Consider the following 25637-nt stretch of genomic DNA (forward strand, 5'->3'; position numbering starts at 1 on the left):
TTTAGCTTTCACTTTCTTCAATATTTATTTCCAGTGGTGGGGGTGTAGTGATCTTAATTCAATATGATCAGGGTGCTTCAGCTAGACTGGGTTAACTTTGATTATAGGAGCACAACACAACAAACATCTCAACAAAAGTCATAAAAAATAAAATCGGTGCACAAAAATCTTACAAATATTGCATAATATACATTATATAAAACTCCCAGATGTAGTGCGATAATACCACCACCAGGGAAAAGGAAACTGTTTGAGCATCTTTTCAGTTTTCATTACAAATAGCATTTCTATGACAATGTATTGATCGCCGTTTTACGGGGAGTACAGAGTGAAATCAAAGAATGTGAAACCTTCTTAAAGTTGTGTCTGATGTAGGTGAGAATGCATTCCTTTTCTCATTGCCTGGTCTGGAGAAGTTGCCAGAGAAGGGCACATTTAATCTGTTTTAATTTACTTGTTGGTGGCTACAAGTACTGAAAATCCATGTACACACAATACAATATTGCATTTAGCCATGGAATTAGAGTTAACAGAATGCTTATAAACACTACACACATCTTAATATTGCACTTGGGAAAATATGTTTTTGATAGCAGTTCTCTGAACATAATCCTTCATAGGACAAAACCGTCAGACATTCTAATTTGGCCTTCCTTGCATCAGGCTACATGTGCAGAAATGATTTTCCCTCAGATGAAGATGTTCTGCTCACACGTGGGGGGTGTTCACTACTCAGATGTTTAAAACAACCTCCAACCACAAACATGTTAGTTTAGTTTGTAGCAAACAGAAGCGTAAATAACAAAAGCCAAATGAATACTTTCCCAGTTAAAACTAACTTTTCTAGGGTGGGGCACTTTCCCCTCAATAGACATAGTAACGATAACAATCATAAAATATACCAAACCTCAATGAAACTACACCCATTTCAAGTAAATTGTTCTATTATTCAACACCCCAAACACCAAACACTAGACCACAACAAATACTTGCAAATCTCCACATTATGATGAAACTATTTTAAAACCAGAAACATCTAGAAGCGTCTGTACTCCACCTTTAAGAGCATGAATCCAGTTCTAGTGGATAAACATGGAAACATTAGTTGGGACAAAAAGTGTTCAAAGGCAAAAGGGACTAGATGCATTTTCCTCAATGACAATCCGTGCCAAATGGAGCTTAAAACATGAGAACAGAAGTGAAGGCCATCTGCTGTCTAAAACCACTACTTCATTCAGATTTCAGAATCAAGGCTGGACTAAAAAAAATATTAAGACTCCTCTCCACATCAAAAAAGCTTGTTAAGACATCAATAAAGTGGATTGGAATCAGATTCAGGACAATGCCTCCTTACAAAGGAAGCAGTTGGGACCACACCTTTCTAGAGAAATGACTCTAATTGTGAAAACAAACACTTTTAAGTCGTCACAGGGGAATCATGTCTTGTATGACACCTGATGCGGCACTAGAGAACATTTCTGGCATCAGCGAGTGATGTGACATTAAAACCAGCATGGTTGTTCAGGTCAGGAGTACAAAAAAAAAAACAATAAATTAATTTTTCATTGGAGACACCGATAAGATGACAAAAAAATTACATTAAAATATGACGCAACTGGATGGGATGAACTCCTTTCCATTCAAATAAAAACGAAGAAACAACCCTTTGGATATCCTTCTCCCAAAAAAAACACCTGAATGTCGAAGAAAAAAGGTACAACTTAGCGATTTGCCGTTTGCACTGACAAGCATCCTCTCAAAAGAACAGTACCCGTTACATCAAATACACAGAACAGACACACCAAGAAGATATATTAAATAGAAAAACACGTGTGAGTTGACATGGCAACGGAGTGAGAGCGAGAAATCAGAGCAGAGGGGGAGAAACAGCCTTCACCTCTGAAGAGAAACTTCTTTCCATCTAGGCGTCACACATTCGACATTTTCACAGGAGAACACTGACTAAAAAACACACAAAACACTCCAAATAACTTTCCCCAAACGTTTGGATCGGTACCCAGTGGTAAATGTTTCACGAAGTCTGTATGCTACATGTTTTGGTGTGTGCATATTCCAAACTACATTCTCCCAGTTCTCTCTCTCAGGCTGTGACGAGGAAAGCCACCAGGAGGGGGCAGTGTGAGTCCTCCCCTCACCCTCACGTCATCCATGCGCCACCCCGAGATGTCTAGTTAGTACAAGGGCCGGATCGTTCCGTCCTCTCATGCATGCTGGGCTACTCAACCCAGGCCCCTCCCTCTGGGTCACATGGGCCTGGTAACTGACATGCATGCTGGTGTGTATAGGAGGTTTGTCTCCCTCTGTCTGCCTGTCTCTTTGTCTCTCTAGAGAAACCCTAGAGAGAGACAGAGAGAAAGACAGAGAGAGAGATACAGAGAGACAGAGAGACATAAAAAGAGACAGAGAGAGAGAGAGACAGAGAGAGAGGGACAGAGAGAGGGACAGAGAGAGGGACAGCGTGGGGACACACAGTACCTAAAACCCTTTTTGGCCCAGCGAACGTGTGGGGCTGGGGTTCTGCTAGTGGTACCGTTAACGGCCTTCAGAGGGCAGCGCAGGGGGAGAGGTCGCTGGGTTTCTCTGCTACACAACAACAGAAGAAAAAAAGGCCTCCAGAACAGTCAGCAGAGCGCAGACTGGTCTCGCCAGCAGGGGGCAGCACAACAAACAACTACCAGGCTATGCAAATATAGTTCACATGCTACAGACACTAAAAGAAGGTGTCGTTGGCGACAGGTCCAGTGCGCTCGTGTGTGTAGGATCAGGGGGTGTGGCGTGCGCAGTGCAGAAGAGCGGGCCGCTTTGGTACTGTAGTGAACGGAGCCCAACTTGTAGCGTTGAAAAGAAGGAGAGACTTTCACAAAGGTCTGAAGACACGATCCAACCAGGCTGTCCTGATCCTCCACACGGTGCTGTCCGCGGAGCGCGGCCGGGAAGAGTGAGAAGGGAGTCGGCCCTCACAGCTGGTGCACGAGGCTGTCTGTGTGGTTGGCGGGCACAGGGCCGTCCTGATGCAAGCGCTGCCACTGGAAGGTGGTGCTGAGGGAGCCCACCTCCTCCTCCTCGCTCTCTTGCTCCTTGGCAAACTCCATGAACACCTGAGGAGTGGAGAGGAGAGAGAGAGAGGAGAGGAGAGGAGAGGAGAGAGAGAGAGAGAGGAGAGGAGAGGAGAGGAGAGAGAGAGAGAGGAGAGGAGAGGAGAGGAGAGAGAGGAGAAAAGTGAGGAGGAGTGAGGAGAGGAGAAAAGAGCGATCCATGTCGATACCAAACTTACAGGTGGATGACCCCTTCAGCATTGACCACCGACAGAAAACCTTACCTGCTCTAACGTCGACTGTGAGAAGTTGTACTCTTCAAAGTTGAAGGTTTGCTTAGCTGGAGGCAGAGGGGAGTAGGCAGGGCATTACAGTCTGAACACAGGAACACCAAGAGAGCGGGCAGAGAGAGTGCTGTGTGACTCACCGCTCTCTAACTGAGAGAAGGACTTGGCCAGGGACTGGACATCCTCCATGGGGATCTTGTAAACCATCAGAGTGGCAAAGCTGCAAGATGGAGCCGGCAGGCTTTAGAGTCTCATTAAAACACACACACACACAGGTACACACACACACAGGTACACACCCACCCACATACACACACAGGTACCCACACACACAGGTACACACACACACAGACACAGGTACCCACACACACAGGTACACACACACACAGACACAGGTACCCACACACACACACACACACACACACACACACACACACACAGGTACACACCCACCCACATACACACACACACACAGACACAGGTACCCACACACACACACACACACAGGTACACACACACAGGTACACACCCACCCACCCACCCACATACACACACACACACGCACACACACACACACACACACACACACACACACACACACACACACACACACAGGTGTACACACACACACACAGGTACACACACACAGGTACACACCCACCCACACACACACACAGGTACCGCCACCCCCCAGGGACTGAGGAGCAGCCGTGCTCACCTCTCCTGCCTGGCAGCGTGGGGGAAGATGCGGAGGATCTCCTGGTGCAGCAGCGCCACCTGCTGGAGGCCTGCCAGCTCCTCGCTCAGCTTCACCTCCAGGCTGTATCCTCGCCCGTACCTGCTCTTCAGGTGCTGGATGGAGCCGATGCACCTGGAGAACAAGACGCACACCTCAGAGTTTCTCCTCGCGGGCCTGTCTCCTGCACGCATGCCGTGTGAGCGGGAGAGGGCCGCTGAGTTGTTCAGCAACACGTCTCAGTGCCAAGGGGCAGGTTTCTAACTCGAGGAAGGTAAGACTTCCTCCTTATTTGTGTGTGAAATCGATGTTGATCAAACTTGAGCTGGAGGAAGTTCAGACTTAATTCATTTTTACAGCACCTGTGTCTTTTATCCTTTATATAAACCATCACTTACTTTACTTTCTCAAGACTCTTAGCGTACTAAGAGTCATATACTCTACACACCAGGGCAGCTGAGGTTAGGAGGGCAGCTGAGGTTAGGAGGGCAGCTGAGGTTAGGAGGGCAGCTGAGGTTAGGAGGGCAGCTGAGGTTAGGAGGGCAGTGTTTGGATGGCGTGCGGGGTGAAGCGGAGCCTGACCTGAGCTGACCAGACACCATGATGGCGACCCGGTCACACACTGCCTCAGCCTCCTCCATGTAGTGTGTGGTCAGGACGGCCCCTCGCTGGCGGCTCTTGAACGCAGCGCGGATGGCTCTCCTGAAGACGAGACCCAGGGGGATTAGGACCCAAGACCCCCCCCCAGGAGAACACACACACACCTAGCCTACACACACACCTAGCCTACACACACACACCTAGCCTACACACCTAGCCTACACACACACACCTAGCCTACACACCTAGCCTACACACATACCTAGCCTACACACACACACCTAGCCTACACACACACACCTAGCCTACACACACACCTAGCCTACACACACACACACACACACACACACACACACACACCTAGCCTACACACACCTAGCCTACACACACACACCTAGCCTACACACACCCACCTAGCCTACACACATACCTAGCCTACACACACACACCTAGCCTACACACACACACCTAGCCTACACACATACCTAGCCTACACACACACACACACACACACACCTAGCCTACACACATACCTAGCCTACATACACACACACACACCTAGCCTACACACGCACACACACCTAGTTTACACACACATCTAGCTTACACACACACCTAGCCTACACACACACCTAGCCTACACACACATACCTAGCCTACACACACACACACACACACACACACACCTAGCCTACACACATACCTAGCCTACATACACACACACACCTAGCCTACACACGCACACACACCTAGCTTACACACACACCTAGCCTACACACACACCTAGCCTACACACGCACACACACCTAGCCTACATACACACACACACCTAGCCTACACACGCACACACACCTAGCCTACACACACACCTAGCTTACACACACACCTAGCCTACACACACACCTAGCCTACACACACACCTAGCTTACACACACACCTAGCCTACACACACACCTAGCCTACACACACACCTAGCCTACATACACACACACACCTAGCCTACACACGCACACACACCTAGCCTACACACACACCTAGCCTACACACACACCTAGCCTACACACACACCTAGCCTACACACACACCTAGCCTACACACACACCTAGCCTACACACACACCTAGCCTACACACACATACCTAGCCTACACTCACCGTTAGAGAAATTAAGGATGTATCCTTTATACTGCATGAAAAGAACAGTGTGTGGAAATATTTCCTAACTGATAATGTGTTATGATCTATCTTGCTCTGGCGTGCAAGATAGATATGACACACTCAAGGCCTTCCTCACAGTCTCATCCACAACCCTGATAAACAATGTTAGTTCCTTGAACTAAATATCTCCCGTAGGAAGAATACTATCATCAGCTATACAGCTGCTATGCAGGGGAGGATTCTCACCAATGTTGCATAAATAATCATGCATGAGACTAGATCTTAGACAACTCTGAACCGAGACAGACTTGTTTCCCTGCAGGCAAGAATAAAACTATTGGACTTTCTTTGAACCCGACGACTGTGCACTTCTTGAGAAATATTTACCTAACACACACACACACACCTAGCCTACACACACCTAGCCTACACACACACACACACACACAGGTGTTTGTAATGAGGTGTCCTACCAGATGCGTTGTTTAGACTTGGGGTCCATCCCTGTGGAGGGCTCGTCCAGCAGCACGATCTGAGGGTTTCCCAGCATGCTTAGGGCAAAGCACAGCTGACACACACACACACAGTGAGAGGAGAGACAGCATGACAGAGTGGTAATCTCCATGTTTGTGCTTGGCTAGGCATGGCAGGTTTAGACACTGTGACCCTTGGCTGACACTGCAGAGCTGGGATAACATCACAGGAGGAGGAAATACTTCAGCTATTGGATCTTTTAATCCTATACCTGCGGAATTATTAACTGTGAAGCCCAACGCTGGCTGTGGTGTGGAGAGCTGGCTGTCTGGATTACTGGCTGACTGGCTGGTTTACTGGCTGGCTGGCTTACTGGATGACTGGCTGGTTACTGGCTGGTTTACTGGATTACTGGCTGGCTGGTTACTGGATGACTGGCTGGTTACTGGATGACTGGCTGGCTGGTTACTGGATGACTGGCTTGTTACTGGATGACTGGCTGGCTGACTGGCCGGCTCTCTTACCTTCCTCTTGAGGCCTGCTGACAGGTTCTTGGCCTGCTTGTTCAGGTGCTCTCTGAGCTCCAGGGCGTTCACCACCCTAAGACACACAAGGAACCACACACACACGACCGCTCAACGCAAACCACAACCTCGAAAAGGATCCAACATGGAGGGGAGGGAGGGGTGGGTGGAGTGAGAGAGGGAGGGGTGGTGTGGTGTTGGTGGAGGGAGAGGTGGGTGGGTTACCGTCGGATGATGCCTGGTACATCCTGGCCACGGAGGCCCTTGACGGCAGCGTAGATCTCCAGGTGCTCCTGCAGGGTGATGCGGGGCCACAGGGGGCTCTCCTGGGGGCAGTAGCCCACGTGGTCCAGGGGGTTGTCCACAGGGCGGAAGTCTGTGCTGTAGTCTCCCATCAGGACCTGTGGAGGAGATGGTGTGTAGAGAGGTAGGTAGGCGGGTAGGGAGGGAGGTACAGTTATGTAGGTAGATGAGATGACAGGATGGTAGGTAGGTAGATGGGGAGAGGTGAGATGGCAGGATGGCAGGTAGGTAGATGGGGAGAGGTGAGATGGCAGGATGGCAGGTAGGCAGGTACCTGTCCAGCGGTGGGCTCCGTGTCTCCTGACAGCATGTGCATGATGGTGCTCTTCCCTGCTCCGTTGGGGCCCAGGAGACCCAGCACCTCACCTGGAGTCACCATGGAAACACATAGGGTTACACAGGGAGTCACTAGGCTAGGCTACTAGATAGGCTACTAGCTAGGCTAGGCTAGGCTACTAGCTAGGCTAGGCTGCCCTGAATGAAGCTGTACCTTTGCGGACACAGAAGGAGATGTTCTTGGTGGCCACCGTCCTCTTCTTGTTGAGGGAGAAGCCATCGCTCCTGCACTTGTACTGCTTCCTCAGGCTGTTGGCCACCACCACCGGCTTCTGAGGGGGGAGACGGGAGAGGAGGAGAGGGGGAGAGGGGGAGAGGGGAGAGAGGGGGGAGCAGAGTCAGTCAGCACACTCTGGAGTCTGCCTCAACAAGCTGCAGGACCAGGCCTCGGGCGCTGGTAGGAGGTTTTCTCCTTCAGAGGTCAGAGGTCAACAGGAGGTGGCGGGGCCCACGTTCTGAGACCACACGAGATTTAGTGACCGTTCCAGGTGTGTGTTTACGTAACAGCATAGTTTGAGAGTCCCCAACTCACAACTCCTCGCTCACACACACACACACACACCTCCTCACAACACTGGCAGGTGAGGGCCTCCTTGACGCGGGCCTTCTCCATCTTCACGTCCTCATCCTCGTTCAGACCCTCCTCGAGGTTCCTCTCCACCTTGGCCTTGGGCTGAGAGGAGATCCTGGAGGGGGGGGGGCACATGGAGGTCAGGGGCTGAGGATGATGTGTGTGTGTGTGTGTGTGTGTGTGTGTGTGTGTGAGGAGCTGTGTGTGTGTGAGAGCAGCCTCTCACCTGCAGAACTGGTCGTTCTTCATGGTCCTCCCTCCGTGTCGTATCTCCAGGTGGCGCAGCAGGAACAGCAGGACGATGCAGTGCAGGTAGGGCTGCACACACACACACAGAAGGGGAGGGGGTTACCTGGACCCTCTGAGTCTGTTCACTTTCTCTTCTTGTCAGGTTAGCCACACACCGGCCAGCGTTGCACACTTACTGACACCACTGCAATGAGGAGGTTCTTCCACAGGAAGTCTTCTTCAGAGACTGAAGGCAGGAAGGTGGCCTGTCGGTGGATGAGGAGACCATTATGAACACACACACACACACACACAGAACCTATACCGTTAGCTGCACCTCAACCACTGTAGTGTATACCCCTAACCCTGTGTCATCAGACCCATCCCACCCCACACACCCCCACCCCACACCCACACACCCCACCCCACACCCCACACACCCCCACCCCACACCCCCCACACCCCACACACCCACACACCCCACACACCCCCACCCCACACACCCACACACCCACACACCCACACCCCACACACCACACACCACACCCCACACACCCACACACCCCACCCCACACCCCCCACCCCACACCCCCACCCCACACCCCACACCCCACACCCCCCACCCCCACCCCACACCCCCCACCCCACACCCCACACCCACACCCCACACCCCCCACCCCCACCACCCCACACCCCACACACACACCCACAGCTGGAGCTCCTACCTTGGTGATGCAGTTGAGGCAGCCCATGAGGGGGTACAGGGGGTTGAATAAACACAGAGTGTTGTGGAGGATTCTCATTAGGCCTGAGTTGTCGTTCACCAACGACAGCTGGACCACGGAGGCAGACACGACACATGCCTGGGACACACACACACAAAGTAAGGAAACAAAAGTCACTGCATTACCATAGGTCCCCTCAGATCCCCTGGCCAGGTGCTTGAGGAGTTGAGACAGCAGTTCTCTCACCATCATGGAGACCACGGAGAAGAAGTCTCTGTTGCTCTGCACGCGGGTGAACATGAAGGACACCACGTAGGTGAACAGGATCATGGCCGGCCCAAATCCTACCAGACACAGCACCTGGAGGAGGAACACACAGGTCAGGTCACGCTGTTCTACCAGACACAGCACCTGGAGGAGGAACACACAGGTCAGGTCACGCTGTTCTACCAGACACAGCACCTGGAGGAGGAACACACAGGTCAGGTCACGCTGTTCTACCAGACACAGCACCTGGAGGAGGAACACACAGGTCAGGTCACGCTGTTCTACCAGACACAGCACCTGGAGGAGGAACACACAGGTCAGGTCACGCTGTTCTACCAGACACAGCACCTGGAGGAGGAACACACAGGTCAGGTCACGCTGTTCTACCAGACACAGCACCTGGAGGAGGAACACACAGGTCAGGTCACGCTGTTCTACCAGACACAGCACCTGGAGGAGGAACACACAGGTCAGGTCACGCTGTTCTACCAGACACAGCACCTGGAGGAGGAACACACAGGTCAGGTCACGCTGTTCTACCAGACACAGCACCTGGAGGAGGAACACACAGGTCAGGTCACGCTGTTCTACCAGACACAGCACCTGGAGGAGGAACACACAGGTCAGGTCACGCTGTTCTACCAGACACAGCACCTGGAGGAGGAACACACAGGTCAGGTCACGCTGTTCTACCAGACACAGCACCTGGAGGAGGAACACACAGGTCAGGTCACGCTGTTCTACCAGACACAGCACCTGGAGGAGGAACACACAGGTCAGGTCACGCTGTTCTACCAGACACAGCACCTGGAGGAGGAACACACAGGTCAGGTCACGCTGTTCTACCAGACACAGCACCTGGAGGAGGAACACACAGGTCAGGTCACGCTGTTCTACCAGACACAGCACCTGGAGGAGGAACACACAGGTCAGGTCACGCTGTTCTCAGCTGTTACGGGTGGGGGAAGGGGTGCGTGTGTGTGTCACTGACCACAGCGGTGAGGTTTCTGGAGGTGAGCAGGTTCCCAGTGTGGAAGCTGAACAGGATGCCGGTCATGCAGGACAGGATGAGGTAGTAGAAGGGGATGTCCACGGCTGCCTGGCCGCACCAGTAGGCGGACGGGACCAGGCCCGAGATACGCAGCGTGGACCGACACTTGATCTGGGACGCACACACAGGAAGTCAGGATAAAGAGGTCATCCAACCACAGGAAGTCAGGATAGAGAGGTCATCCAACCACAGGAAGTCAAAATAGAGAGGTCATCCAACCTCAGGAAGTCAAGATAGAGAGGTCATCCAACCACAGGAAGTCAGGATAGAGGTCATCCAACCACAGGAAGTCAAGATAGAGAGGTCATCCAATCACAGGAAGTCAAGATAGAGAGGTCATCCAACCACAGGAAGTCAGGATAGAGAGGTCATCCAACCACAGGAAGTCAAGATAGAGAAGTCATCCAACCACAGGAAGTCAAAATAGAGAGGTCATCCAACCTCAGGAAGTCAAGATAGAGAGGTCATCCAACCACAGGAAGTCAGGATAGAGAGGTCATCCAACCACAGGAAGTCAAGATAGAGAGGTCATCCAACCACAGGAAGTCAAAATAGAGAGGTCATCCAACCTCAGGAAGTCAAGATAGAGAGGTCATCCAACCACAGGAAGTCAGGATAGAGGTCATCCAACCACAGGAAGTCAAGATAGAGAGGTCATCCAATCACAGGAAGTCAAGATAGAGAGGTCATCCAACCACAGGAAGTCAGGATAGAGAGGTCATCCAACCACAGGAAGTCAAGATAGAGAAGTCATCCAACCACAGGAAGTCAAAATAGAGAGGTCATCCAACCTCAGGAAGTCAGGATAGAGAGGTCATCCAACCACAGGAAGTCAAGATAGAGAGGTCATCCAACCTCCTGTGGAGGAATAATTTGCTTTCGGTGTGAATACAGCAAGAAGAAAAGTGAAGTTAGTGTCCCTCTGCCCACCTCTCGGTCGCGGGTGTGGTCCATGCCGAAGTAGGCTGGCATGCCGGCAGCCAGCATGCCCAGGATGATGGCCTCGATGTAGACCACGGCGTAGGAGATGGAGTCTGGGATTTGCTACAGAGAACATGGGGAAGAGGAGGGAGGGGGACAGGTCGGAAAATGTAACTCCTTCATATCACGGTGAGGGGTGAGGGGGTTATGCATAGTACCGTACTGGGTGGATGAGGGGGTTATGCATAGTACCGTACTGGGTGGATGAGGGGGTTATGCATAGTACCGTACTGGGTGGATGAGGGGGTTATGCATAGTACCGTACTGGGTGGATGAGGGGGTTATGCATAGTACCGTACTGGGTGGATGAGGGGGTTATGCATAGTACCGTACTGGGTGGAGGAGGGGGGTTTATGCATAGTACCATACTGGGTGGAGGAGGGGGAGTTATGCATAGTACCGTACTGGGTGGAGGAGGGGGTTATGCATAGTACCATACTGGGTGGAGGAGGGGGGGTTATGCATAGTACCGTACTGGGTGGAGGAGGGGGGGTTATGCATAGTACCATACTGGGTGGAGGAGGGGGGGTTATGCATAGTACCATACTGGGTGGAGGAGGGGGGGTTATGCATAGTACCGTACTGGGTGGAGGAGGGGGGGTTATGCATAGTACCATACTGGGTGGAGGAGGGGGGGTTATGCATAGTACCATACTGGGTGGAGGAGGGGGGGTTATGCATAGTACCATACTGGGTGGAGGAGGGGGGGTTATGCATAGTACCATACTGGGTGGAGGAGGGGGGGTTATGCATAGTACCATACTGGGTGGAGGAGGGGGGGTTATGCATAGTACCATACTGGGTGGAGGAGGGGGGGTTATGCATAGTACCGTACTGGGTGGAGGAGGGCGTAGTGGAACACTCACGTAGTCGAAGGGCTTGGTCCAGGTGTGGATGTGTCCGGTGCCGTTGAGGCCGCGCAGGATGGCGTTGCTCAGGACGTTCACCGCCATGGGCAGGGAGTGGACCGTGGTGCTGTTGAACGCTATAGTGTATCTGAAACCCTGCCGAGGCCAGGCAGAGAGGAGAGGAGAGGGGGGAGAGAGTTACAGAGTGAGCAAGAGAGAGAGGCCAGGCAGGGTGAGGGGCAGGGAAGAGGGTGAGAGACAGTGAGAGAGAGGGTGAGCGAAAGAGCAAGAGAGAGTGGGTGAGAGAGAGGCATCGGTTCTCCTCTCCAACATATCTGCGACGTTGCCAGGCCAACAAGCAGCCCTCTGACCTCAATCAGGGTAAGTGGTGCAGAATGGGGGGCCCTTGTTGTAAGAGCCCAGCAGTAAGATGTGTAATCAGGGGCCAGGCTGTCCTGGGCTCACCTTGCTGGAGCCCGACACGCTGATGGCAGCACTGTGAGGAGCTGCTGCCATGTAGTCCCCCTGCATCATCATCTCCACCTGGATGTTCTGGGCCTCCAGGTTACGGATCAAGTCAGAGATGTCGGAGCCTGCGGAGGAGGGGGCGATTAGGGGTCCGTCTAGCACGTGTCTTAGTTATGTTCCAGAAGGGTTGTTTGTTGCTTGGGTTGTGCTAATGATGTAGTCTGAAGACTGACACCGATTCAAGGCAGATGTGAGGCCTGTTTATATCTTGGAAGACACGGATATATAAAAAAAGACATAATGGAATAGGTATTGATGACTGTGATGGGGTAGGGTGACATTGTGGAGCGTGTGTGTGTGTCTGCAGCGTGGTGGTCTTGCTGACCTGAGGAGTTCTGGACCAGCAGGCTGGTGACGTACTTCCTGGGGGTCTGGTTGCGCTTCAGTAGGTAGATGGGCTGGAACTCACGGTCGGGGGAGTGGATCTGGATGTTGCCCGTGGCCAGGGACAGAACCAGCAGCGCACCCAGGAACACCAGGAACAACATCAGCCTGACGGAGAGAGGGGGGGAAGAGAGAGGGGGGGGAAGAGAGAGGGGGAAGAGAGAGGGGGGGAAGAGAGAGGGGGAAGAGAGAGGGGGGGGAAGAGAGAGGGTTTCAAAAGTATAGAAAGGACAAGATGTAGAACTGTAGGTGATAATAGTTGACCTCAGCATGGCCTCAGGGAAATCCAAAACTGTTTTCGCGAGACAGTATGTTTATTCACAGTTAAACCACAGTGCGTGGCTTTGGATAACAGCTGAATGAAAACATGATGGTTCGTGTCCTGGTGACAGGGCTGGGCAGCGTGGGGTGACGGGGCTGGGCAGCGCGGGGTGACAGGGCAGCGCGGGGTGACAGGGCAGCGCGGGGTGACAGGGCAGCGCGGGGTGACAGGGCAGCGCGGGGTGACAGGGCAGCGCGGGGTGACAGGGCTGGGCAGCGTGGGGTGACAGGGCAGCGCGGGGTGACAGGGCAGCGCGGGGTGACAGGGCAGCGCGGGGTGACAGGGCAGCGCGGGGTGACGGGGCTGGGCAGCGTGGGGTGACGGGGCTGGGCAGCGTGGGGTGACGGGCCTGGGCAGCGCGGGGTGACAGGGCAGCGCGGGGTGACAGGGCAGCGCGGGGTGACAGGGCAGCGCGGGGTGACAGGGCAGCGCGGGGTGGCAGGGCAGCGCAGGGTGGCAGGGCAGGGCAGCGCAGGGTGGCAGGGCAGGGCAGCGCAGGGTGGCAGGGCAGCGCGGGGTGACAGGGCAGCGCGGGGTGGCAGGGCAGCGCGGGGTGGCAGGGCAGCGCGGGGTGGCAGGGCAGGGCAGCGCGGGGTGGCAGGGCAGGGCAGCGCGGGGTGGCAGGGCAGGGCAGCGCGGGGGCGTACGTGTAGATGAAGGCCTTGCTTTCCCGCTGCATGCTGAGCATGTGCAGCCAGGCCACCGTGCTGAACTGCTGCCTCCACAGGGCGTGGCCCGACACGGCGTCCGGGCGGCTGTCTGAGAAGGTCAGCAGGTGCTGGTCTATATCGTCCAGGGAGGACGCGTCGCCCTCGTCCTCCGCCTGCTCCTGGTTGAACACACTGTAGTCTGAGGACAGGACAGGAAAAGACAGACAGCTTGTTACATGGCATTTTCCATGACATGCTCAGTGAGAGCCCTTTGTGTTTGCGTTGGTGTAACTTAGAGAGAGGGTGTGGCTAGAGGGGGCGTGGTCTCAGAGGGGGGCGTGGTCTCAGAGGGGGCGTGGTCTCACCAGCCTGGTCCACCTCAGACTCCGCCTCCAGACGCAGAAACACATCCTCCAGCGTCGTCATGGAGACCCCGTAGCTGGCGATGCCTAGGTCAGGCCTGCAGTCAAGCTCAGAGAACAGACCTGAGGGAGGGAGAGAGAAAGACAGAGAGAAAGACACATCCATTATAACCTTGGTAAAGAAGACTTTGCCCCAGCAGTAACAGCGAGCCGGACGCTCAGTGTCATTATGAAACCACGTCCTCTGTCCTCTGACCTGAAAAGGTGTCCATGCTTTCAAAAGGAAGCGTGAAAGTCAGCTCCGCCTCCTGTTGCCGTGACAACTGCGCCTTGGGGACGTGGTGTTTGACCAGAGATGTAACACAATCCGCCTCGCATCCATCACCGACCGACATCCTAAACGAGGGAATTAAAAAAAGAAAGTATCATCGTCGACGCCGCCTATATTGAATTTAAAAGACATATCATATCTCCTAATCATTGTGTTCTGTGACTTGGAGAGAGGTGCTTGCCTCAGGTGGTAGCCGACCCCACACTTGGTCTTCAAGTAGAGGGACGAGCCCACACACTTCAGCTGGCCCTGAGAGATCACAGCTTTACGGTCTGGGAGGGAGACAAGACAGAGAGGGAGACAGATAGGGAAAGAAAGAAAGAGAGAGAGAGAGACAGGGGGGAGAGAGAGAGAAAGAGAGAGCGAGAGAGAGGGGGGAGAGAGAGAGGGGAGAGAGAGAGAGAGAGGGGGGAGAGAGAGAGGGGAGAGAGAGAGGGAAAGAGAGAGAGATGTGTCCTTGAAGTCAGTGCCCTTGAAACCCACCCCAGTGAGATTGTGGTGGGAGAGGGTGGTTGAGGTGATGTGTGTGTGTGTCTGTGTGCGTGTGTGTGTGTGTGTCTGTGTGCGTGTGTGTACCAGCCAGGATGTCAGCCTCATCCATGTGGTGTGTGCTGAGCACAGTGACCCGGCCAGCTCTGCGACTCTTCAGCAGCGACCACACCTGGTGTCTGGAGCAGGGGTCCATACCTGCTGTGGGCTCGTCCAGGAGCAGAATCTGACACACACACACACACACACACACGCGCAAGAACACAAGAAACAGTGAATCTTCCAATATTCCGTATCGTACACGAGTTCATCTGTAGCCACCTATGTGTGTGGTCAGTTACCTTGGGGCACCTGTGTGTGCGTGTGTGGTCAGTTACCTTGGGGCACCTGTGTGTGTGTGGTCAGTTACCTTGGGGCACCTGTGTGTGTGTGGTCAGTTACCTTGGGGCACCTGTGTGTGTGTGGTCAGTTACCTTGGGGCACCTGTGTGTGTGGTCAGTTACCTTGGGGTCTCCCAGGATGGCTATGCCCACAGACAGCTTCCTCTTCTGACCTCCGCTCAGATTCTTGGCCTGGGCATCCATGATCTTCTCCAGGTCTAGATCCTTCAACACTTTGGTCACCTAACAGACACAAACAATACAGAACCATAAACTAACATGACGATACTCCTGTGGAACTGTTAACCCACAATACGAATGTTTACTGGTTAATACTGTAATAAAAAAAATAAAAAATAAAAAAATAAAAGTTTGAAAACAGATTTTTCCGGCAGAAATCGTTAGCGTTACTGAACAAATCTTTTATGTGAACGGAACCAAAAGATTCTATTCAAAACGGCCGTCACCATCAACTCATAAGGACTCACCTCTGCCTTGATGGCGGCGGGCGGGATGCCTTTGATGGCGGCGAAGATCTTCAGGTGTTCCTCCACAGTCAGGACGTCGAAGATGATGTTGAACTGAGGGCAGATGCCCACCAGCTGCTTCATCTCCGAGCCCTCGGCCACCTCTGCCACCGGGGAGCCGTAGATGGTGGCCGAGCCGTCGCTGGGCTGGCAGATGCCACACAGGATGTTCATGAGGGTGGACTTGCCCGCTCCGCTGTGCCCCAGGAGGGCGGTGATCTGGCCCTCGTAGATGTCAAAGGTCAACCCTGGTGTGGGAGGGGGTTAGGGGAACGAGGGGGAGGGGGGAAGAAGGGTCTGTCAGTGGATAACTGTTCGCTGAGGAATCGTATCGAGTGAAAATTCTACTGCTGTATACATTTCCTTATAAGACATCTAACTACAAAGACATGAATGTGCGTGTGTCTCAATCATATACATTTGCTAAAAAATGTCAGGTGTACAGCTCAGGATGTGCAGTGTCAATTGCGAAGTCGTTTGGGTGAGCGGTTCGCCAGAAACAACAGTTAAACGCTACTCGCTGCCACATTGAGCTGCACCAAGCCCAACGCCCTCACCTCTGAGAGCCTCAACCATGCTGCCCTTCTCCTTGTAGACCTTACGGATGTTGTTGATGCTGCAGGGAGGGAGCAGAGGTAAACAGTCAGGCACAGTGTCAACAACCCACAAGTGTTGTCTGGACTTCCGGCAGTTCTGTCTCTGAGTGGCTAATGGGCCCATGGTCACAGGCAGTGATACCAAGCCAGCCACTCTGCAGGATCAAGTTCCCATTGGTTTCCTCTGGAAACTCTAAAAGCCTGGCTTTTTGTCTGAGAATGTCGATGACCAGGGCCTGAATGTGTCTAAATGTGTATGCTTTCAATAGCCGTGTGCCCATGCCATAGAGGTATGCTAACCTAGCTTGACAGACCAAACTGACAATCTTCTAATAAAAGTATTGTCCTGGGTAATACTGAATGAGGGTGCATTATTGATGATGAAATCCATAGGGACAATTCATACGGGTATATTCCTATACAGTTCATACCATCCACCCCTATATCATGTTCCTACCGGATGACTTCCTTTCCCCTGAACTCTGGAGAGACGGGCTCCACAGGTTCGTCCACGCCGGGGGCCCCGTTCACCTCCATCTCGTACACCGAGCTCACCTCCACGTAGCGCTTACCGCGCTTCGACCAATAGGACGGCATCAGGAAGTAGAGCAGGGACCGCCTGATGCCGAACTCACCTGGGTGAGGGATACCAACCAGTTATGCATCAACACACCAGGAGAGTGTGACCGAGCGAGAGAGAGTGATTGAGTGAAAGAGTGAAAGAGTGATTGAGTGTGTGTGTGTGTGTGTGTGTGTGTGTGTGTGTGTGTGTGTGTGTGTGTGTGTGTGTGTGTGTGTGTGTGTGTGTGTGTGTGTGTGTGTGTGTGTGTGTGTGTGTGAGTGTGTGTGTGTGTGTGTGTGTGTGTGAGTGTGAGTGTGAGTGTGAGTGAGAGAGAGAGAGAGAGAGAGAGTGAGTGAGTGAGAGAGAGAGGGAGATAGAGTGTGTGTGTGTACCTACGTACGTACCTGGCAGCACCTGGTCCAGATAGAGCGCCAGCAGCAGGTAAAGGAAGCAGTCGAGGACCAGCATGAGCAGGGGCGCGTAGAGAGGATGGGGGCCGTTCAGCAGGGTGGAGAACACTGCTCCATCTCCCTGGGCCTCCAGATACACCACCTACACACACACACACACACACACAATGGGGTGGGGGGGTGAGACAGATGAACTGGGGGACGATCATAACACAAGTGTGGGGGTTGCCAGGTTGGTGCCAGTCACCTGGGCGATGCCGATGGAGAAGGCACTGGGGGAGAGCAGGCACATGACCCACACCAGCGGCTGGGGGAAGTCCTTCATCAGCACGGTGAACAGGGACAGGCAGCCAAACACCACAGTCAGCATCGAGCCCACCGTGCTGGCAAACTTGGGCTTCTTAAACAGGGGAGTCAGCATGAAGGAGAAGAAGATCTGTGGAGAGGATGGGGGAGAGAGAGAGACACACAGAGAGAGAGAGGGGGGAGAGAGAGAGAGAGAGACAGAGAGAGAGAGGGGGGGGGAGAGAGAGACACACAGAGAGAGAGAGGGGGGAGAGAGAGAGAGAGAGACAGAGAGAGAGAGGGGGGGGGAGAGAGAGACACACAGAGAGAGAGAGGGGGGGGAGAGAGAGAGACACAGAGAGAGAGAGGGGGGGGAGAGAGAGAGACACAGAAAGAGAGAGGGGGGGGGAGAGAGAGAGAGAGACACAGAGAGAGAGAGAGAGAGAGGGGGGGAGAGAGAGACACACAGAGAGAGAGAGGATGGGGGGAGAGAGAGACACACAGATAGAGAGAGGGGGGGGAGAGAGAGAGAGAGAGGGGGGGGGGGGAGAGAGAGAGAGAGACAGAGGGAGATAGAGGGGGGGAGAGAGAGACACAGAGAGAGAGAGGGGGGGGAGAGAGAGAGAGACAGAGGGAGATAGAGGGGGGGAGAGAGAGAGACACACAGAGGGAGATAGAGGGGGGGAGAGAGAGAGAGAGAGAGAGAGACAGAGGGAGATAGAGGGGGGGAGAGAGAGAGAGACACAGAGGGAGATAGAGGGGGGGAGAGAGAGAGAGACAGAGGGAGATAGAGGGGGGGAGAGAGAGAGAGACAGAGGGAGATAGAGGGGGGGAGAGAGAGAGAGACAGAGGGAGATAGAGAGATGGGGGGAGGGAGAGAGACACAGAGGGAGGATAGAAGAGGGTGTAATATATCTTGTCACAGCCAGAAAGCCTTAGCGCTAAATGTATCTTCCAAGGATAGGACACAGCATGGTGAGGCCTGGATGCATGCTAATAACATCATGTGGGAACCCAAATGAAGTGTCAATCTACAGTCTAATCCCCACACATTACATTACATTTACATTTTTACATTTAGTCATTTAGCAGACGCTCTTATCCAGAGCGACTTACAGTAAGTACAGGGACATTCCCCTGAGGCAAGTAGGGTGAAGTGACTTGCCCAAGGACACAACGTCAGTTGGCATGACCGGGAATCGAACTGGCAACCTTCGGATTACTAGCCCGATTCCCTAACCGCTCAGCCGCCTGACTCCCACACACCCCGTTTCTCGACAAGAACTTTGAGGAGCCGAACACGAAGAGGTGTTCTCGCTGAGGGGTTTTGAAACGAGGACTTACGACGTCAACACAAACTCTGGTTCCCTGGTTCAAGGCGCTACTCACAGAGGAGATCCCGTAGAGGAAGATGAGGAGGAAGATCACCAGGAAGTGACTGTTGGGAAAGAGTGCGGTGTACGTGGCGATGACAGACATCAAGAAGGACATGGTGGTGACCAGAGCGGCGTACAGCAGTCCCCATGACAACCTGGTGGGCCAACACACGCGACCCGTAGAAGGTCAGCACTGCATATGACTGAGTGAGATCATCTCCACTTCTAATCTAGTAGGACTTGTTTCTAGTATAAATGACATCTTCATTTACGTGTACAAACATTATTTTAATAAATCTAATTAGGGGAAATGTTTTTACTATGGTGGCAGCCGAATGTACTTGTTTTAAGCGTCACACACACACACGGACACACACACACAGAACATGGACAGTGGCGTTAGCTGTTGCTAAGCATGGGAGCAGGCTACACCCAGTCCAAGGAGCAAGAGGCCCCGCCCCCCTGAGGTCCCCGCCCCCCCCGAGAGCCCCCCCCCCCCGAGAGGCCCCGCCCCCCCCTACACCCAGTCCAAGGAGCAAGAGGCCCCCGCCCACCCCCGAGAGGCCCCGCCCCCCTTACACACAGTCCAAGGAGTAGGGCGTGGGAGCTCACCAGAAGGCAGAGTCGTACAGCCCCATCATGCTCATGGTGTCTTTCAGTCGCCGCTCCTTCTCAGCCGCCACGTTGACGATGAGGAAGGTGACGAAGGGCGTGAAGGCCAGGACCAGGTAGATGGAGATGAGCGCGTGAGGGAACTTTTGCACCTCCACCGAGCCGGGCTGGCCCATCATCACCACACGCATGTCCATCTCACTCCACACCTGCCGCTTGGTCTGCACCTGGCCTCGGGAACACACACACACACACAGACACACACACGGACACACACACACGGACACAGACACGGACACACACACACGGACACACACACACGGACACACACACACGGACAGTGGCGTTAGCTGTTGCTAAGCATGGGAGCAGGCTACACCCAGTCCAAGGAGCGATCTACCCAGCCTGAGGAGGGTATGGAGGGGGTTCACTCTGCAGAGCGGCCTGGGCGTTCATGTTGATCTTTGTCCCGTCTCACCTGAATGATGGCAGCGTCGATAAGAGACTGGAGACGCACGAAGCCTGAGTGCCAGTAATCAGCTGCTCTGCAGTTCACTGACGTGTCGAAACAGTCGGCTGTGGGACACACACACAAAAAACACACAAACAACCTCTGTGTAAAGCGTTTGCAATTTGCACTGTCTGACAACATCGCTGTTTACCGTTTACACACTGGCCTGTAAAGTTAGAGGGTTTCCATTTTCTGTTCTGAAACACTGCAGACAAGGCTGACCACATTAAATGTGATACACTGGCCCCGGTGGAATTCTAGCCTCAGACCCAGAGCTGGACTGTAGAGAACAGACAACAGTCGCTCCTACCGATAGACCCAGAGCTGGACTGTAGAGAACAGACAACAGTCGCTCCTACCGATAGACCCAGAGCTGGGCTGTAGAGAACAGACAACAGTCGCTCCTACCGATAGACCCAGAGCTGGTCTGTAGAGAACAGACAACAGTCGCTCCTACCGATAGACCCAGAGCTGGGCTGTAGAGAACAGACAACAGTCGCTCCTACCGATAGACCCAGAGCTGGACTGTAGAGAACAGACAACAGTCGCTCCTACCGATAGACCCAGAGCTGGGCTGTAGAGAACAGACAACAGTCACTCCTACCGATAGACTCAGTGTAGTCGCTGGGAGGGGGCAGTTGGCTGGAGGGGAAACGCAGTCTGTATGAGGTGGCAGAGCTGTCCAGGAACACCACCCCGACGTAGCCCAACGGCTCGTACAGACTGGCGTTCTCCAGGTCCTCCTCGCTGGAGAACATCTCCAGGTGGTCCTGCATGCCTGCAGTCACACAACAGGGAGAAACACACACTCAAAACAACTGGATAACGTTTTCAAGTAAGATGGTGGGATGTGCCACAAGGGTCCTGGGGAACACTGTCCTCATCCTAGAACGCCTCCACAGATCTGGTTCTGAGGTGTGTTCTGGAGGGCTGGAGGTGTGTTCTGGAGGGCTGGAGGTGTGAGGTGTTCTGGAGGGCTGGAGGTGTGAGGTGTTCTGGAGGGCTGGAGGTGTGAGGTGTTCTGGAGGGCTGGAGGTGTGAGGTGTTCTGGAGGGCTGGAGGTGTTCTGGAGGTCACCACGGGTCACTTACGCATCTCCTGGGCCACCTCTTCCATGATGTGGTTGGTGACATTGGTGATGGGGGTGTAGCCCAGGACGCTGATGATGTGGTTGTCATCCTCCTTCCCCAGCACCATGGTGCTGATGCCCCCGTAGTAGACGTGGGGGTTGAGATTACTGATCAGGATCAGGAGACCCAGGAGCAGCAGGGGTAGGATCAACTCCTGCACACCGTGGGGGACACAGGTCAGACAGGGGCTGTTTGGCCATGGAATGTTGTTGTTTTTTTAAAGGCATATCTAAACACTTTGAAGTGATACATTCTCATTGTACATGACTGCCTTTGAGTTCCAAAAAGACATTCTCCACATGATTAGGACCTATGATAACCAGAGCTATTCTAAACATTTATGATGTGACCACACTTCAAGAGGAACAGGTGAGGAAAACTGAAACACTGGGAACCCTGTCAATCCCATGTTTAAGACCAAGATGACACATTTTTTCCAAATGGCCCATGAGCAGACAAGATGACTGTGCTTAGTCATGACTTTGTTTGGCTCGTTACCAAAACCAGGATTATGTCTCAGCAGGCTGCTGTTGTGGATTGAAAAGTTTATTCTCAATCCTCTCTCTCAACAACCGTCTCTGGAGGAGGGGATCCCTCTCTGAATTGCTCCTCCCAAGGTTTCTTCCATTTTTTCTCCTGTTGAGAGTTTTTTGGGGAGTTTTTCCTTGTCTTCCTTGAGGGTTTAGGTTGGTTGAGGGGCAGTTCTATGGGCATATGTGAAGCCCTCTGTGACATGCTTGCGTGTAAAAAGGGCTATACAAATAAATTTGATTTGATTCTCCTTAGAAGGATTCTCAAAAATGGTCAGAGACGGAATATCTTTCAAAGTCAGAATCAGAATGGGATTTATTCGCCATGAAAGTTTGCACAGACAAGGAATTTGCTTTGTCAGAAAGGTGCATACAATAAACATATAGGGACCTAAAATGTAAATATGTCAAGATGGCTCGATGGTTTATTCTGCACGGCAAGACAGGATACACAGAAGACACAAAAAGCAATCCCATTTCCTTGGACATATGTTAAGCATCACACACACATATGAGGACAATCCCCCGCCCTGCCTGCTACCATTACACAACCTTCTAGAAGGTTCTAGAAGGTTCTTTAACCTGTTCATATTAACCCCAAACCTGCGTGCGCATCCCCTGGCTGCTCAAGTGTTGATAAACGTTTCTCTCCTCAGAATGCCCCCTCTCTACATGTCCTCATTTCATCTCAACTCCAGTTCACCCCAACTCTCAGCCGGCCAAACCCTCCATCTCCCACGATCTCTCAATCACCCTGGGATCTGCGACAGTGACCCCTTCATCCTCTGCCAGGAACCTCGGGGTTACCATGGATGACGAGCTCTCCCTCACAGCCCACATTGCTGCAGTCTCCCGGTCATGTAGATTCACCCTCTACAACATCCGGAAGATCAGGAGATACCTGTCTGAGCACTCCACCCAGCTGCTAGTCCAAGCACTTGTCCTCTCCAAGTTGGACTACAGCAGCTCGCTGCTGGCTGGTCTCCCAGCATGCGCAACCCGCCCTCTCCAGAGGATTCAGAACGCTTTTGAGACATGACTCTGGCCCTTGGGGATACTCTTAGCTCTTGGGTCCTAGCTTTCTGATCTGTAAAAGCAGTAAGCTATCTGGAACCCCCCTCCTTTCATGCACAACAATCTTGTTGACTGTCGAGCAGGCCTTTTGTTATGCAAGTCTTACTCATAACAGGCCACACTGCTCAAGATACACACGCTCTTCTCCCATCCTTAGCCTGCCAGGCCAACCTCCTCCTAGACCTCTTCTCTTTACTGGTTTGAGCCTGTTCTTTGGTGTAATTCTTACTGCGTAGGCCTCATCTGCATCTTAGGCCCCTGACCTGTCCTCTGTGTACCCCACCGGATGCCACCCTGCCCAATAATCAAGATTGAACAACACTGCCTAGACATTGTCCTGGGAACTAGTGAGCTGAAACTGTCAGTGTAAGTGTGAGCTTTTGTGTGTGAGTATGAGTGTGTGAGCATGTGTGCGTGAGCGTGTGGGTGCGTGAGCATGTGTGAGGGTGAGCGTGTGTGTGAGTGTGAGTGAGTGTGCGTTACTGTGGGTGTGCATGCTGGGGTGGGTTGTTTAGAAATGGAGTGTAGTAGGATTAGAAATGTAGAATAGACTCATTTTAACAACTGTATCATCCTCAAATTAAAATCAATAGTGCTGAACAGGAATTCCACTCAGACAGGCCCAACATTGCGTAAGGTGCTTAGGCCTAACGTTCCATTTAATAACGCTTTAGAAGAAGTGCAGCCACAGATCAAACCGACGGCCGACTGTGCTGTTCCTCTTGTGAACGCAGACTACTTGACTTGACAGCATGTAAGAATTTCCTGCCCTCAACGATCTAAACATGCACCTCGTTCCGGGAGACCCTCAAATACCACCACCAGGACGAGAAGATGAAACGGGGAGACCCATTAAAAATGCATCGGTGCAACTTAAGTCCAAATGAAAAATGCATAGCGCTACAAGGCAGGTCGTGGGAGGGGGGAATAGGGAGTCGGTGCAGTGCCTGAAGAGATGTTTCATTTATTCAATCCTTAATCAGAGGAGGAGGATGAGCCAGCGAGGGGGGGGGGGGGTGTTGCCAGGCAAGAGGAAGTTGCTGGTCACAAGTTTTCTAACAGGTGTGGGAGAGGCCAAAGTTAAGAGCCTGATGTCGCGGAGCCCCCAGAGAAACGCAGGACTGTGACCCTGTGAGTGCCCATTTTCAATTATTCATCCACTAATTGTAGAGACATACACACAAAGTATCCCATTTAAAACATATTACCGCTACAATAATAAATGTAGCAGAAACACAGGAGTGTAATGGGCCACATTATTGATTCATCATCTAATGAGATCCAACCCAAGATCCGCTCTGATGCCAGAGTAAAACCTTGCAAGAGTGAGACTCAAACAGTCCTGCTACCTTGTCAATCTAAAGCTTGCTAAACGATTTCCTTTAAGGAATAAGAGTGGTTTGGTCCCAAACAAACACGTGCTTAATACACACAGTCAATAATAAAAATGTATGGCACCTGCAAGCTCTGTTGCTTGGTCCTCCATTTGATCAGTAAATTCTTGTAGAGAAGACTTTTTGTTTGATTCCAAACGCCTGCATCTCTTCTATTTAAAGGTTGCATACTTCCAGCATGCTGCATCTTGCTGGCGCATGAACGTGTCTCCCCAACGTTGGGCTCAGCTGTAATGCAAACAGATCAAATGACTTAAATTACACGTAGCCCTTGCAAGGCAGCCCACACTAATAAATATATGTGAATTGCCTGCGTATTAGCTAGCGATATTGATTAGCTAGCTAGCTAGAGCTACATGTAACCAACTAACCTGGCATCCACATTAAACATAGTCACACTGCTGTGAAACTGCCATAGCATGAAAGAAGCAGGAAATCAAATTCGTATATAAGGCTTAGACTTACTACTTGGTAGCTAGGTACCTAGGATAAAAGCACTAACGTTGTTGCTAGACTACCACAGCAGCCAGTTAAATGCGAAATGTACACACACAGCATTAGGCTAAACGCGTCACGTTTACCCACACACTAAAGACTGGGGTTGATGCTAGCCAAGATTAATATTTGGGCTATTTGTAAATGTACAATTTAGTTTTGAGTAAGTTATAACATAATAGCAAACAATTCAATAAAACGTTCTTCTGTTTTAAGTGATAATATACCACTGAAATACGGCTAGCGTCTCTGGCAGTTTACAAGCGGTACTAAAGCTTCACAGCAAATGCAGTGTCAGGTATGACACGAAATAACAAATTGCTTGGCTCACAGTGCTAGGAAGTAATGGTTTTACTCACGTATGAAATACATTAAGGCATGTCTTTCATATCATTTGTTGTTTTGAGTGCCTTGGGGTCCAGCTGCCGCAGGTGAGTTTTTATGAAACAAGCTAAAATGTGAACCTGCTAGCTAGTAGCTGTCAACATACTCGGTCTTCCGGCTGCTATCCCCCCACCGGTGACGTTAACCAATCAAAAGTCACAA

General features: G+C 52.2%; 1 protein-coding gene across 1 annotated transcript; it reads right to left on the reverse strand.

Moving 5' to 3' along the window:
• On the reverse strand, window positions 1-25584 carry abca5 (ATP-binding cassette, sub-family A (ABC1), member 5). Its single transcript, XM_062474176.1, has 38 exons — window positions 25451-25584; window positions 24661-24824; window positions 21560-21752; window positions 21073-21246; window positions 20436-20533; window positions 19958-20184; window positions 19359-19500; window positions 17932-18120; window positions 17679-17826; window positions 17170-17347; window positions 16674-16732; window positions 16078-16364; window positions 15713-15832; window positions 15297-15435; window positions 14902-14992; window positions 14646-14785; window positions 14393-14512; window positions 14025-14226; window positions 12997-13163; window positions 12609-12736; window positions 12162-12299; window positions 11245-11358; window positions 10255-10425; window positions 9243-9356; window positions 8997-9134; window positions 8469-8537; window positions 8270-8361; window positions 8035-8158; window positions 7627-7744; window positions 7411-7502; window positions 7059-7234; window positions 6834-6909; window positions 6309-6403; window positions 4662-4781; window positions 4062-4214; window positions 3484-3563; window positions 3341-3396; window positions 1-3119 (listed from the first exon to the last, which is right to left on the reverse strand). The coding sequence occupies exons 1-38, from the start codon at window positions 25461-25463 to the stop codon at window positions 2979-2981; spliced, it is 5046 nt and encodes a 1681-aa protein (XP_062330160.1). The 5' UTR covers window positions 25464-25584; the 3' UTR covers window positions 1-2978.
• Window positions 25585-25637: the final 53 nt, after the last annotated feature.

Source organism: Osmerus eperlanus, chromosome 12, assembly GCF_963692335.1.
Source record: "Osmerus eperlanus chromosome 12, fOsmEpe2.1, whole genome shotgun sequence".
NCBI classification, from domain to species: Eukaryota; Metazoa; Chordata; class Actinopteri; order Osmeriformes; family Osmeridae; genus Osmerus; species Osmerus eperlanus.